The sequence below is a fragment of the Nasonia vitripennis genome, assembly GCF_009193385.2.
Source record: "Nasonia vitripennis strain AsymCx chromosome 2 unlocalized genomic scaffold, Nvit_psr_1.1 chr2_random0011, whole genome shotgun sequence".
Taxonomy (NCBI): Eukaryota; Metazoa; Arthropoda; class Insecta; order Hymenoptera; family Pteromalidae; genus Nasonia; species Nasonia vitripennis.
Window position 1 is genome coordinate 313,900 of NW_022279618.1, and position 17,165 is coordinate 331,064.

Here is a 17,165-nt window from a genome sequence, read left to right on the forward strand (position 1 = left end):
TTGCTGGACCGTATTGTGACTACGCTGTTTTCCCTTCAACTGGAAGTAACAGCTATCCCTATAGCAGAGGCAAATGACGAAATCATTCCAACCATCACCACAGATGAATTACTGGCTGCATGCAAAAGAACTAGGAAGAACAAGGCTCCAGGCCTGGATAGAATACCCAATATTGCATTGAAAGAAGCTATACAGGTACGTCCTGATGTCATGGATGTCGTGGATGAAGATTGCAGATGACATTGCAGTAGTGGTAGTAGCAAAGCAAAAGGAAAAGGTGATGGAAATCGCTAATGAGGCAGTAGGTATAATCCACGATTGGCTAAAGCCGACTGGACTTGAGCTTGCTAGTCATAAAACGAAGGCTATCCTTATAACTAGTAGTGAGAAAATAGAGACAATAACGCTGACAGTGGACGGACACGAAATAGACTCTCAGCCGACCATTAAGTGCCTGGGAATCACCATGGACGCCAGACTAACGTTTAAACAGCATCTTGAGAGGGTGAGCAATAAGGCAGCAAAAGTCGGTGCTGCACTATCGCGACTAATGCCAAATGTGGGTAGACCAACGCAGAGTCGAAGGTTATTCCTAGCCAGTGTAGCTACATTAATTATGTTTTACGGTGCCCCAATATGGGCAGATGCTATGTTGGTGAAGTCCTTTGCACTAAAGCTGTCAACAGTTTATAGGAGAAGTGCATTGCAGGTTGCAGCAGCATCGGTCTGATGCAGAGGAACGTAGGTGTCAAGGTTGAGTCTGTCCAGAAGATGGATGGTCGCTGCTGCTCGAAGTATGGAAATGTCAAACTACAAGGGAGAAGCCAAAAACGGCTAGTTAAAGGGCCCTACGGAAGTATTGTTCAACGATAGTACCTGTGGGGATCCGGTGTCAGAGGGTCACTTGTGTAGAGCTTGCTCTGCCTACGCCACATAAAAAAAATCACACACACATCCATCCTTCTTTGAAAATACTTCATTTAAACTTCCAACACACAAAAAAGTATTTTCTAGAAGTTTTGATGAAACTCTAAATTTCACTTGTACAAAGCTTCCTCTAGGAGGAAGCAAAAATATATATTCATTAATTCATGTTTTTGAATTCTTACCTATAAATGTCTGGAGTAAAGTAAGGCGCAATGCCTTTTTTACTTGAGAAATTGCGAGATATTTTGCTATAAGGTTGTACCACTGGCAATCCTAAAGGCGTTACCCACTCCATGTTTTCTTCCCGTGCTATGCAGATAAGACGCGCACATTCGGTAAACCAATCTTGAATTTCTCTCGCACTTTTAAACATGGTCCTTAGTGTTTCAAAAGTTTTTTGGACAAGGTAAGTTGAGGCTGGCCATAGGTGTTCGTGTGGAAAAGTGTCTACATCTGATATAAAAATACTATTAATTTTATTTAAAGACTTTTTATTAATGTATAGTTTTATATAAACTAATGTATCAGTCTCTATACAAAATAAATTGTTTAAAAAAAATGTTTGTACGTATGAAGCAGTCGTAAAATTGCTTCTATTGGTCTCTATGAGCACAATGTGATTTTTGTAATTAATTTTGTACGTACGATTTTCGCATTTTCCGTAGCTATTAAGCGGGCGTAAACCACCAATTTTTTTACTGGTGGGAAAAAAGTGAGCAGCAGGCGGAAAAAATATGTTTGCACGCTGACAAAATTGTGTTTAAAAATAAAAATTTTGAATTTCTGAAAAATATTTTAAAAATGTTAGAAATCAAGAAAATTTTGAAAGTTTTTAAAGAAATTTTAATAAACAGTTAGTATATTCTGTAGCAAGCGCGTAAAGCGAGCATTTTTTAGACCGAATGTGGAGTTTAAAGTAAAAGTCGAAGGCGAGGTAGTACGAGCCGAAGGCGCGTTCGTTTCTGAGCCAAAGACGAGTACTGCAAACCACGCGAAGTCAAAAAGTCTACTAAGCCCTTGGTGCACACCATATTTTAATTTACACCGCGTTCAAATGATTCTTACACCTAGGTACCAAAACCCACAGAGCGCACCACCTAGACCTCGTCATCTGCCAACTTGTACATTTAGACAGCGTCCTTAAATGATATTTACACCTAGACACCAAAAACCACGGAGTGCACCACATAGACCTCGTCATTGTCCACCCTGTACATCTAGACACCACCCTTAAATGATATTTATACCTAGGAACCAAATACCGCAGATCGCACCACCTAGACCTCGTCATCTGCCAACTTGTACATTTAGACAGCGTCCTTAAATGATATTTACACCTAGACACCAAAAACCACGGAGTGCACCACATAGACCTCGTCATTGGCCACCCTGTACATCTAGACACCACCCTTAAATGATATTTATACCTAGGAACCAAATACCGCAGATCGCACCACCTAGACCTCGTCATTTGCCACCCTCTACCTCTAGACACCTTCCTCGAATGATTTTTTGACCTATACACAAAAAACCACGGAGCGCGTCACTTAGACCTCGTCATTGGGCAACCTGTACATCTAGACACCACCATTAAATGATTGTTATACCTAGGAACCAAAAACCGCAGATCGCACCACCTAGACCTGGTAATCGGCAACCCTGAACACCTCGACACCGCGTTCGAATGATTTTTACACCTAGACATCAAAAACTGCAGATCACACCACCTATACGGCGCCGTCGGCCAACTTGTACATTAAGACACCGTCCTTAAATCATTTTTACACCTAGACACGAAAAACCGCAGAACGCACCACCTAGACCTCGTAATCAGCAACCCTGTGCACCTGGAGACAGTCATTGGACAAATTGTTCAATTATACACCGTCCTTAAATGATTTTTACTCCTAGACACCAGAAATCGCCACCTAGACGGCGCCATCATCCAACTTGAACATTTAAACACCGCCTTAAATGATTCTTACACCTACAAAACAAAAACCGCAGATCGCACCACCTAGGCGGTGGCATTGGCCAACTTTTACAATTATACACCGTCCTTAAATGATTTTCACACCTAGGTACCAAAAAACCACGGAGCGGACAACCTAGACCTCGTCATCGGCCAACTTGTACATTTAGACAGCGTTCAAATGATTCTTACACCTAGACACGAAAAACCGCAGATCGCACCACTGAGACCTCGTCATGGACCACCCTGAACCTCTAGACACCATCCTCGAATGATTTTCACACCTAGACACTAAAAACCACGGAACGCGTCACCTAGACCTCGCCATTGGCCACCCTGTACACCTAGACACCACCCTTAAATGATTTTTATAGCTAGGAACCAAAAACCGCAAATCTCACCACCTAGACGGCGTCATTATCCAACTTGTACATCTAAATACCGCCTTAAATGATTTTTACACCTAGACATCAAAAACCGCTGATCGCACCACCGAGACGGCGTCATCGGCTACCCTGTACACCTGTTCACCGCCATCGGCCAATTGTTCATTTAGACACTGTCCTCGAATTATTTTCACACCTAGGCACCAAAAACCACGGAGCGTACCACCTAGACGGCGCCATCGGCCAACTTGTACATCTAAACACCGCCTTAAATGATTCTTACACCTAGACACCAAAAACCGCAGATTGCATCACCTAGACGGCGTCATCGGCCAACTGGTACATCTAAACAACGCCTTAAATGATTTTTACACCTAGACACCAAAAACTGCAGATCACACCACCTATACGGCGTCATTATCCAACTTGTACATTTAGACACCGACCTTAAATGATTTTTCCACCTAGACACTAAAAACCACGGAGTGCAGCACATAGACCTCGTCATTGGGCACCCTGTACAACTAGACACCGCGTTCAAATGATTCTTACACCTCAACGCCAAAAACCGCAGATCGCATCACGTAGACGGCGAGATCGGCGAACTTGTACATCTAAACACCGCCTTAAATGATTTTTACACCTCACTGAGCGACTTTCCGCGCGTCTCATACACTTGTGTAGGAGCGCCCGAAGCGCCATGGGTCCAGCGCATGCGGTGTCCCGAAACGGAACTTCCTCTACTCGTATAACGCGAGCACTGCATGCTCTGAGTGATCGGAGTATGGGGTACTTCGATTGTCGGAGCAAACTTGGAAGATAGTGCGGAAGCGCGAGTTATATGAGCCGTATTAGTCGTCGCTTATTCATCGCTTGTTATCGATCGCCTTCTGCATGCCGTATCGATCGCTTTGGCTTCTCGAGACCTGCAACAATAAGGTGTTTATGTTGGCACATACGGCGGAGCACGCATCGAGCACGCATGGAGAACAATGGAGGAAAGATTAAACAAACAAAGTTACAAACCTTTTAAAAAGGCTCTTGCACTGGTAACGAGTCAGTCTCTGTCGGGTTTCCAAGCTGTAAAGACGGATTAATAAATCTGAACAAATCCATATTCAATTTATTTAATTACTTACCTGCGAATCTACGTACGCTCTGCAATACGTAGACTTAACTGGCGCTGCGGACAGGATACTGCGAGGCTGCTGAATCGAGATTCTCCTCCAATACCGTGACGGAAATCATCAGAGAGGAAGCGGCTGGTGTTTCAACCCCTTCGTCGCAGTACTTTTGGGACGTCAAGTTTGAGGCCCACCTTTGAACAGAGATTCACCTGGAATCATCAAAGAAGAGAGTAAGTCTTTGAAATTCCCTATTCACCTATCTTTACCTTATCCCTAAATACGACTGATTTGAGAGCAAAATGGCGCAGCAAATCACAGTGGAACAATTTAAATTGAGGTTAGCCATATGGCGTGACGCGATACCAATTTATGAAGGAGGAACAAAGCTCCTTTCTCACTTTCTCCAAACATGCGATAAATTTGTTGAAAATTTAGTCACTGCAGAGGAAGCATTAAATACAGCGCTATTTGCGTTAATTAAATCAAGAATTCGCGGAGAAGCTTTAAATTTAATAGTCGCGAATGATCCAGCAACATGGAATGATTGTAAAAATCTCTTAATAAATAGATATAGTGATCCCAGCTCGGAGGACCTGCTATACAATAAACTTAGCTCTTGTTTTCAACTATCGAATCAAAATTATGAAAAGTATGCTGATGAAATTAAACAACGTTTAAATAAGCTAAAAGAACATATAAACTTAAACAATCAAGACCGTAACTTGATAAGTATGAAGATTGGGTTTTACGAAAATGTTGCGAAAAATACGTTTATAAACGGAATAAAAGAGTCGTATCACACACATCTTACACATTTCGAGTTGGCGGATATAGAGGCTTGTCTGATAAAATGCAGAAAGCTTGACAATCACGAGCAACAAGCTGCATGTTTAAATTTCGCGAGACAACGCGAAAGTAAACCAAAAACCAATAATGTAAACAATAATTCAAAGGGTACAAGCCCGTTTATGAATCAGAGAAATAATAGTCCGTTCAATAACTCTGGAGCAAATAAAAGTCCGTTTTCATTTGCACCTAGACCCGCAACTGCACAAAATAATTTTGTACCGACATTTGCAAATAATTTCGGACGACCTATTCAGCAAAATCGACCGACACCGATGTCGATTAATACCAGAAACACCAATCGGCCAAATAATAATCAGAGCAACCGGTCAAATAATTTTGTCCCTCAGAATAAATTCTTTAGGAGTACCGAATTTCATTTTCGAAGAGTTGCATTATCAAGAGGAGCAGCAACCGGAGGAAGATGCTTACAATGAGGAGCAAGAAGATATTAACGTGAATGACGACAATTATGAAAATCAAGAGAATTCAGAAAATGAAAATTTTCAACGGGATTCCGATCCAACCGAAGAAACATAGTAAATTTAAATAACATAGGCAGTTCGCCCGAACTACCACACATAATAACTACAAATCCATCGCTTAAAATACTAATAGATTCGGGAGCATCATCATCGATTATTAACCCTAAAGTAGCCTACGATTTATTTTCAAATTACGTTTTTCCATATAAATTCGAAATTAAATCTTTGCATAAAATAACGCAAGGGACACATGCACTCACCTTTCCGATTTTGCAAGAGTTAGGTGACAATACACCAATTACATTTTTAATTGCTCCTTGGCATTCTACATATGATTGTCTAATAGGTCACAAGGACCTACAAAATTTAAAAGCAAATATTAACTATAGAACTCAAATATTTAGCACACCGAGATTTGAAATTAATTATTTAAACAATATGCCGGATAAATGTAAAATGGTTATACTGAGCAATCATCAGGAGACAAAAGTGCAAATCCGAACGGAACACATGAATGAAGAGGAAAAGGAGAAAATTATAGCTTTGTGTCAGAAATTTAGAGACTGTTTCTATAATGAGTGTGAAAAATTAACAGCCACAAATGCAGTCACACATAAAATAAGGACAAAGGACGAAAATCCGATTTATGTCAAAAGTTATAAATATCCATATCACCTGAAGGAGGTTATTCAAGATCAAGTGGGAAAATTATTAAATGACGAAATTATTCAATCAAGTAATTCACCTTATTCATCACCTGTCTGGATAGTACCCAAAAAGCAAGATGCAAGTGGAAAGAAGAAATGGAGAATGGTTATTGATTATCGTAAGTTGAATGATAAAACCATTGAGGATAAATACCCATTGCCGAGAATGGACGATATTTTAGAGAATTTAGGAAAATGCGCATATTTTACAACATTAGATCTAGCACAAGGATTCCATCAGATACCAGTTGATCGAGATTCAGTAGAGAAGACAGCATTCACAGTAGAAAATGGACACTACGAATACCGTCGTATGCCCTTTGGTTTAAAAAATGCACCAGCTACATTCCAGCGATTAATGGACAAAATTCTCAGAAAATATTTACACAAATTTTGCTTTGTATACATGGATGATATAGTCATATTTTCAAAATCTCTCCAAGAACATCTACAACATCTAAAATTAGTATTTGAAGAACTTCGGGAATACGGTTTGAAAGTGCAATTAGATAAGAGTGAGTTTTTAAGGAAAGAAGTACCTTTTTTGGGACATATAATTACACCAGGAGGAACTAAACCAAACCCAGATAAAATCAAGGCCATCGTAAAATATCCCATCCCAAGGACACAAAAAGAAATTAAAGCGTTTCTAGGATTAACAGGGTTTTATAGAAAATTCATAAAAAACTACGATAGAATATCAAAACCACTAACGAAAGCGCTTAAAAAGGAAGAAAAAATAAACATAGAGGATAGACAATATATAGAAGCATTCAATAGACTTAAAGAATTAATCGTCAATGCACCAATACTAGCTTATCCAGATTTCACAAAAATGTTTACTGTCACAACTGATGCGTCAAATGTCGCTATTGGTAGCGTTCTATCGCAAGATAAACACCTCATATCATGTTTTTCACGAACCCTGAATTCAGCTGAGCAAAACTATTCGACCATCGAAAAAGAACTACTAGCTATAGTCGAGGCGTGTCGACATTTTAGACCATACATATACGGGAGGAAATTTACAATCGAAACAGATCATAAACAACTAACTTGGCTCTGGTCTTTAAAAACACCAAATTCACGTTTGATTAGATGGCAAATAAAATTAGAGGAATATGATTATGAGATTAAATACAAGAAAGGAAGTGAAAATTATGTAGCTGACGCCTTAAGCAGAATAGAAATAAATAATCAGGAAGAGAATGATGATTCATTTTCAATGATTCCTCAAGTCTCGGATATAACATCGCGCCGAATCGAGGAAGTGGACGAGAGCCCCGGCGATGATCTAGAAACAGCTCACACTGCTGTAGAAGATCCAGTGTTTTCATTGCCTATAACAGACAAAAATATTCATGCATTTAATTATAGCATTATAATAAAATCGGGAAGGGACTACAATGTGAAAGTAAATAAAGATAAGCTCAAGATTCAGTATATGGTAAAGATAAACAAGGATGAAGCTGAAACACAATTATTAAAATTTCTAAATGAAAACGTAAAACCAGACAAACAATACGGGATTTACTTTACAAATGATGATTTGGAAATGATCGCTTACAGAGTACTGCTAAAACATTTCAATGAAAAACTAAAGTTGATTAAAACTAACACTTATACACCCGTAATAGACAAAAATAATTTTTTGAAGAAACTTGAAGAATATCATAATAGAACCCATAATGGAATTCAAGAGACAATAGCCCATTTTAAGAAAGAGTTATATACACTAAATATGGATAGGCTCGTACAAAACTATATTAACCAATGCGAACTATGCTTAGAACACAAATATGAGAGAAAGCCTTACGAAACAGGAAGGTATGGACCCATTATCGCTAATAGGCCCTTACAGCACATACATATGGACGTTTTTCATGTTGGAAAAGAAAAGTTTCTGACAATTATTGATATATTTTCGAAATACGCTCAAGCTTATCATCTATTGGATGGGAATGCTATAACAGTATTAAACAAACTGAGGCATTTCGCATCACATCACAATTTCCCAGATAAAATTACTACGGATAATGGGAGTGAATTTAACTCCGCTGTATTTAAAGAATTTTGTCGGATACACAAAATCAAATATCATCAAACTACAATCAATAGACACACGTCAAATGGACCAATAGAGAGATTACATTCAACTTTAAGAGAAAAATTAAGTATTTTAGTCGATAAAAATCCTCGAGAAACAATAAAGAATCATATGACTACAGCAATCCTAATATATAATCAGAGCATTCATTCATCAACAAATTTTGCACCGTTTACTCTACTGTATGGACCATATGAGGAACTGCATAAGCATGTCATCGAACCTGGAGTCGACATAACCGAAGAATATAATGAAATACGGAAAAATGAAATTTTACCGTTCTATGACGAATTGTATAAAAGACAGAAAGAGAAACAAAAATTACCTAATGATTCAAATAATGAGTTGGAAAGTAGAGAGGTATACGTTAAAACCCACCAACAGCAACGAAATAAAATCGCACCCCGTTATCAAAAGTTATTAGTTAAGAAACAACAAGGTCCCTCATTGGAATGTTATATACACGGACAACCACGTCGTTACAATCTAAAGAGCGCAAAGAGATTAAGAAAAACTTCTTCTTTGCAGGAAAATGATGACGATCCTGGGGATGGCGATGATTATGGCCATTTCGACGATAACCGTAAAAAGTGATGAAATTAATCCTGATGCGACACACTTTGATTATCAGCAAGGAGTTGGAAGAATTATAGAAAATTATCATTACGTACATTTCTTCATAAACACATCGTCGCTCAAACGCACCTATGGCAGAATTTTGACTGACTACACCATATTATCCTCAAGAAAAGAACTCAAGAACTCAAGTCTATTAATGGAAGCAAGATTATTATGTCAAGAAATCTATCAAGATCTGCAGGAGATAGCACCATTCGGTGGAAGAAGAAAGAGAGGATTAATAAATGGAGTAGGAAAGATGATCAAATATATATTTGGAAATCCAGATTCAGATGACTTAGAAAAGATTAATAATTATTTGGAAAATTTTGAGAAACAACAAAATGAAGATATTTCGGTTTTGAATAAATCTATAAGTTGCATGAATCAAATTAGCAGAACGATAAATAGCAATACTGAAATAATTAACAAAAACTTACGGAATCTTATGAAAACTCTTAACGATCAAAATACGCGATTTGAATTAATTGAGACAGTTGTAACTCTTATTGTGCAGGAGCAACATTTTCTAAATCTATTAGGGAAAATAAAAAGATCATTTGTTTTCATCGATGAAAAATTTAATTTGGAAATATTAACCCATGAACAAATACTAAGTATAAAGACACATCTATTAGAACTTTATTCCCAAAAAGAGTTAATATCACATTATCATAATTTGTTAGACTTTCGATTTGCTCAGGGATCAGTCGTAACTATCCATAATTCCATAATTTATACCATAAAAACTCCTATCTTAAATTCCATTGAATTCTCCCTTTTTCAAAGACTTGCTATAATTAACCGAAATAACCAGACGGAGATCGTAACGATACCGTGGAAGCTGGATGGCTCGATAATAAAATTATTTTCAAGAAGATGTCAATTGATCTATCAGAGCGACTATGTATGCTATCAAATCCTCGCAGAAGACGCAAAAACAATAACAATTTCAATAAATGCGCCTCTAGCATTGGCGTATCCACTCCTAAACAACTTGACGCTGATATCCAGTAATTATAAAACAGAAATCGAAAATAACAAGAACAAGGAAACATTTTTTGGAACGAAGATCTTTGGAGGAAACAATCTGTTGATACAGGGACATAGGGTGGACGACAATCTCGGAGAACTTAAGGTGTCGGAAGTTCAACCATTGATCATCGAGGATCATCAACGGAGATTCGAACCGCTAAAAACGCAAGCAGTACCTACGATGGAGACACCAAAATTCACAAAATTCGGAATCGAATTCCATACATCAATAGCGTCATTTATAATTGTCATGCTGATTCTAATAATTGGAATAATTTTCATTATCTATAAAAATAAATGTAAAAACAGGGGTTCATGTAAAAGCAGGAGTCCAAACAGGAGCCCACAACATACCGAGATAACAAATAACGAGGACGTCATTCAACTTGGGCATGGAGGAGTTATATGAGCCGTATTAGTCGTCGCTTATTCATCGCTTGTTATCGATCGCCTTCTGCATGCCGTATCGATCGCTTTGGCTTCTCGAGACCTGCAACAATAAGGTGTTTATGTTGGCACATACGGCGGAGCACGCATCGAGCACGCATGGAGAACAATGGAGGAAAGATTAAACAAACAAAGTTACAAACCTTTTAAAAAGACTCTTGCACTGGTAACGAGTCAGTCTCTGTCGGGTTTCCAAGCTGTAAAGACGGATTAATAAATCTGAACAAATCCATATTCAATTTATTTAATTACTTACCTGCGAATCTACGTACGCTCTGCAATACGTACACTTAACTCGCGCGTACATCACTACAGCGCGTACTTTTTAGGATGATAGTGATCATTAGCATTACATGTTTTATTGTATTACTATAATTATATAGTTTATTTTTTTACTTACTTTTTTAAACAATGTTCGAATGTTGTAACAAAGTAGTCGAAGAAATAAAGCAATGGACTATCGATTTTTTGAGTAGTAAGACGGATCTCAATGCGGTCTTTTGCATTCGATTCGTGAGAGCGTCTACAAATTTTGTGCCCTAGTGTGATTAATTACTTTTTTGAAAATGCATTATTGCAACAGTATGCAGAACAATATGCATTTTAATAATGCACTTGTAAGAGACACTAAATAAAAAATTGACAACTCGGTAAATATTGATGGAAATGAGTCCAGTTTTGCTTCTCGGGGGTTTTTGGGGTAGCTGAACACGAATATCGCGACGGAAACGGTCTCCGAGGTACCTGGTTCCCAGGGTGGACGGTATATGAACGTCGTCTCCTAGAGTTTTACGGAAAATTGTAACACAGTGAGTCGAAACTCGTTACTCGGGGGTTTTGGAGGTCGCTGAACACAAATATAGCCACGGCAACGGCCTTTGAGGTACCTGACGCCCAGGGTAGAGAATATGAACGTCGTCTACGAGAGTTTTACGGGAAATCGTAACACAGTGAGTCGAAACTCGTTACTCGGTGGTTTTTGGGGTCGCTGAACACAAATATTGCGATGGCAACGGTCTCCGAGGTACCTGGTGCCCAGGGTGGACGGTATATGAACGTCGTCTACTAGAGATTTACGGGAATTATTAACATAATTAGTCAAAACTCGATAAAATCACGATATAAATAAATACTGTATAAAAATATTTATTTTGCTTATAAAAGTTGAAGATACAAAATATTATAATTATAATACATAACGTGGTATAATCCAATAATGTTCTCCTTTTTTTAAGGCAGCGACAGTTGGCATACTCGGTATGTTACTATATTTAAGCGTTACAATTTTTTCGGTACTAGCAATGACGTAGACCATAAAGTGGTCATCGAAGTAAACCTCTTCATAAATAAGAACAGTGAATTGTACCAGTGATTCAATTTGATCTCTACTTTGATCAGTCAATGAAAGTTTTTCAATTTTAATTATTTTTCCAAATTGAATATCTGGTTCATATACACTAATGACTATAAAACATCCAACTCTGTACTCACTTCCATTTACAGTGACGTGGTTATAAGTACCGTTATTTGCAATATTATCTGAGTCAAATGAGATATCTGATTTATTTTCAAAGGTATCAAATGTTTTAGTCATCTGTAACGCTTGTTTGATTGCAATACTTTTTAGGAGATTTACATTACAATTGGAAGCAACAGCATTTGCTTTAACGTCTCGATGACGCGATTCATAGCGCATCGTCCAATAGTGTACGCATGGTCCAAAAAAATCCATTATTGTAGGGTAATGTATTAAGAAGTGAAATTTGGGTTTTAATGCCTTATAGAAATTTAAGTATGTAGAATTCAAATCTTCAATTAGTTGCCTTAACGTAGTTATATGTGTATTCGCAATTCTCGGAGACATGAGAATATCAACAATTTTTCTCAAACAAATATACATCTTCCAATGTTGGTCATCACGAGGAATTTTATCACCTATTACTACCCCTAAGTATCGCGTTAAAAATAACATTTCAGAAGCAGAATATTTCAAATTTAATTTTTCTTTATATCTATTCAACGTGATTGGAGGAGGCTTATTCGTATCATCCGAGTGCAACACGAATTCATGAATTCTTAAGTTCAGATACTGAAGAGTAAACAATTTCGACTTATAGATATATTCGTATAAAATAGCACGTATCACATATATACAAACACCTTCAAGTACATCGTGCATTAAATCAACGCTTTTGTTAACTGTAATATGAAAATTATGTAGCTTATTGAATGCACAATTTTCTTTCAAGCCTGTTTCATTTGTCTTAGCTTTCATTAAATCTAAATGATAATTTTCTCGTGTCCTCATGAGGCTCTTGCTTTCAGAACATAATTGTGAGCATTCAAATGAATCTGCTTTGCATATTCGACAGTAAACATTAGCTTTAAATGATTCCACCATGCCGCATATTGCATTTAGTCCTAAATTGTCTCCGATAATAACAACGGTATGAAATTTGAAAACAGTAGGAATATTATCAACTACTACAGTAATACCCGTTTGACTCAAAAAGTTTAATTCGTTTATAAGCTTTCGAAAAATAAGCTCATTCGTACATTGCTTCATATCTTCACTATGCACAATCATTGAAAAAATAATACTTTCTAATAGTGAAGCAATGTTTGCAGGCATTTCCAACTTCAATGTCATTATAATATAGAAAAAGCGGTAATACGTATTCATTTTTGATATTATTTACAACATGTTTTTTCCAGAATTTACTTTGCATAACATTTGAAATTATATCACTTGTTAGAGACAATTTTTTTACATTATCTATAATTTTTCGAGCTAATTTTGAAATCTCTAAAAAATGTTGTAAAGAGTGAATTAAAGACAAGTAATAAGCAAAAACTGGCGACTGTACGAAAACAGTTTTGTTTCCTTGAATTACTTCAGTAAAAACTTTACGAATTTCAAATTTTTCTGGTTCTTGAAATCCTTTTTTTTTAAGAATTGTAAACGTTTTTTTTCTGTCGAAAAATTATGAAAAATATTACAATGTAATGAAAAACATTCGCGAATTTTTTCTTTCATTTCCTGTTTGCTATGGGCCTTATCAATTATTTTCAGAACAGAATCTTCTAGAGACTTACAGAATTTTTCAGTAATAAATTCGGTTATAAAATGAAAAACTATTTCAACTATCTTCCTCGGAAAAGATGGTTCTCCATATAGTAAGATGACAAATGATAAAATAGCATTGAAAAGACTCACATAATCCATTTTGGTAATAAATTATTATTACATAAGCATTTACGATTGTCAAAACTTGCGATTATTAAATCTAAAGCAACGTCAGTAATTACAAGTTATCCAAGTAGTTACAATCTATTAATACTGATACATAGAAATAATTTTACAAGCAGGCCTAAGAAGTAGTAGCACTTTCTTCTGAAACACAAAATTGATATACAAAATAATAATAAAGAAGACATGATTTTATAAAATAAATTACTTTGATTAATAAAAAGTAATAAATAAAGATTAATAAAAAATACCTGCAGTAGTGAATGAAGGATCAATTTTATTAATAAAAGCCGATACAGTTTTAGCCGTCTTTGCAGGTGGGAATGCGCAAGATATATTAGGACGGATGGAATATATGTGCTCTAATAAATATAGCCAGACAGTACTACAATTCACTGCCCAGGAATGTAAGGCTATAGATATTTGAAGACAAGCTTCTACTGCTTTTAAAGGATCCTTAATTTCGTAACGTATAGTATCAAAAACGACGAATGCTTTGGTAATATTATCTAATCTTCCACAAAAGATAACGTAGGGAGCAACAGTCAATCCAAGGTCATTCAACTTTCGTTTCAATTTCGAAATATAGGTTTCAACCAGAGATTCATTCTAAAATTACCAAAAATGTCATTTAGTATAATTATGATTATTAAATTTACTTCAATAAAATTAAGTTGTCATTCATTGTTACCTCAACTACTTTTATGAAATTTTCTACACATTCATCACGTGAAAAGGTGTAGGTACCTCTCTCTTTTGTGGTAACAGAGTTTGCTTTTGTGAGAAAGTAGGCTGCATACAACAATGCTAATATAGGTTTAGGAACTGCAATAAAATAATTTTATTCAAAATTAAATATTTCATTATGCAAAATTTTACAGGCAATAATAAACAGAATAAAAAAATGTACTTTGAGCAATATATTCCTTGTGTGTTCTTCTGAAATCTTTAATACAACTTATTTGCGAAACATCCCCGAATTTGCAAAGTAAAGGAGTTAAAATAGTCCAGCGTGTATCAAAAATACTTCGAAAATTGTCTGCTATAGTTATCGAAGTAGCATTTGTCTCGAGTAAACCCTGTATGATCGAATAACTATCTGTTTGAAGCTTCAATATAAATATAATGTATTAAAATATATTTGTAAAAAATCGTCAATTATTTTATAATTTAAAAAATGATGAATACCAATTCGAGTCCAAACGACGAATTCAAGCACACAAATGTATTCAAATAACTGTCGTAGCGTATGGTAACTTTTTTGTTCTTCTTTACTAAGAGTATTTGCTGCCTCTTTTCAAAAGACTTGACCCACGTATCGGTAATAGTCAAAATGGAATATTCAGAACGATTTGAATTTGTCAACGGCGATAAATCTAATTCGGAGTTCTCATTTACTATTACAGATAGCCAAGAATTAATGATAATTAGTACAATAAAATGCATAAAAGTAAAGACACATGTAATAAACGTTAAGATTATTAAATAATTTTACCTTCGGCAGTAACTATACTGCTTGAAGTATTTGCAGATGCGCTTTGAACTTCAATAATTCCAGCTAATACTAAATTTTTGCGATAAACTTTATAAGAATTTATTAAACAACCAGAAGCTGATATGTGTTGACCATGAGCATTAGCATATGACTTGCAGTACCAATACGTAGCTGTAGTAGTAGGAAATAATTGTACTATCTGATTTGTTACTTCTTCAAACCTTCAGTTACTTCTTCTGTAAAAGAATGTTTTTATAAATTGTAATATATTTTATCACTGCTCAGCTTATTATAGCAGCTGTAAATATTAACTGTAGAAAAACATGTGTATAGTAACATAAAATAATTGTCAATGAAAATAGCAAAGCGAGAATAAATAATCAGAAGCGAAAAAGAATGTGTTTGCGATAGCGAAGAAAAGCAGCAATCGATACATAGTAAATGTTATATATAAGATACTTCACAAAAGGTGAACGTTAATAATTATAATCGCATAAACGTTTTTGTATTGTTTAAACATTTGCATAGCGACCAAAGTAACAGTAACGCCGATTGCGAGTCATCTTTAGAATAAATGAAAATATTAAGTTTCGTAATACAGTGGACATAGCTACACATAAAAAACGATAAGGTTGACTTATAAAACTCACTTGTATATAACTGGATTTTCAACTATTAATTTTTGTATGACAAATACTTTTAATCTGCTTTGTATAACAGAATCTTTGAATGTTTATACATTCCTAAAATGATGCGACCCTCAATTGTATCTTTCAATGAAAAATACCAACTATTTTCAACGAACTTAAAGTCATCTGCAAAACTCGAAAGACAGAATAAATGACTTCAGAAAGAATATTTTTTTTTTTAAAAAGTTGATTTAGAAAGTCAGTTAACGAGTTGGATCTTTTAAAAAATAATATGCTCGAATAAAAATCTGCATTGAATATCTCTATAGTTGACCAATTTTTAATCATTCAAAGTAACAAAACAAAATCTTTTGAAGATAATATGTATATTAAGGAAAATAATGTTACATTAAATAAACACCTGCAACATTTTTGTGCGTAGAACTTTCCGTTTCTTTCGATGTTGAAATTTCGTCGGTAGAGATTTCATTTTCAACTTCCGCAATTGAAGTACTATTCTGAGTAGAACTTTCAATTTCTTCTGACATTGAAATGTCATCAGTGTTAATTGGAGTTTGAACATCAATAATTGGTATATTCGCATCTGATGGAACAGATTCATCTACCACTATTTCAGTGAATGACATATTTAAGTCAACGTTAGAATTACTGTTTAAAATGGCCTTTTGGCTTTCATGATAATTTACTCTTTCATTGTGGAAAAGTGGTAGAAATAATGAAACATCATTCATGTTGTTTTTTAGGATGCTCACAATCGATTCTAGAGAAAGATTATAAAAGTCTTCGTTTTGTACATGTGCTACAAAAAATAAAAAGACAAAATAATAACATTCTTTATGCCCGACTTTACTATAATAGCTACTGTTTGACCTAAGAAATGGGACTAAAATAGCTTTTTATTCCCTCAAATATTTTCTCAGACTTTTTTCCCGCGTTTGCGGGAAAAAAATCATTAATTCCCTCATAACGGGGAAAAAAGTCATAATTCCCTACAAAACAGGGCAAAAAGTTCTTATTTCCCACAAAACAGGGAAAAAAGTTTTTATTTTCCTCAAAACAGGGAAAGAAATTTTCTAAATATTGTAAAATGTAATAAATTTTTGAATTTAAAAA

The 17,165-nt window shown here is 35.6% G+C and overlaps 1 protein-coding gene across 4 annotated transcripts in view; it reads right to left on the bottom strand.

The window, feature by feature from the left end:
* LOC100113753 (DNA-directed RNA polymerase, mitochondrial) overlaps positions 1-17,165 on the bottom strand; it is a 233,499-nt gene that overhangs the window by 32,800 nt on the left and 183,534 nt on the right. Inside the window, exon 15 of one of the 4 annotated variants that reach the window (XM_031925528.2) lies at positions 1,110-1,380. The exons of 1 other annotated variant lie outside the window; for it this stretch is intronic. In XM_031925528.2, the coding sequence (XP_031781388.1) occupies positions 1,110-1,380 (271 nt within the window). Of the gene's footprint in view, positions 1-1,109; positions 1,381-13,878; positions 14,052-15,594; positions 15,639-17,165 lie in introns of those variants that run through there. 2 more of the 4 variants (XM_031925531.2, XM_031925530.2) reach the window with 2 other exon arrangements.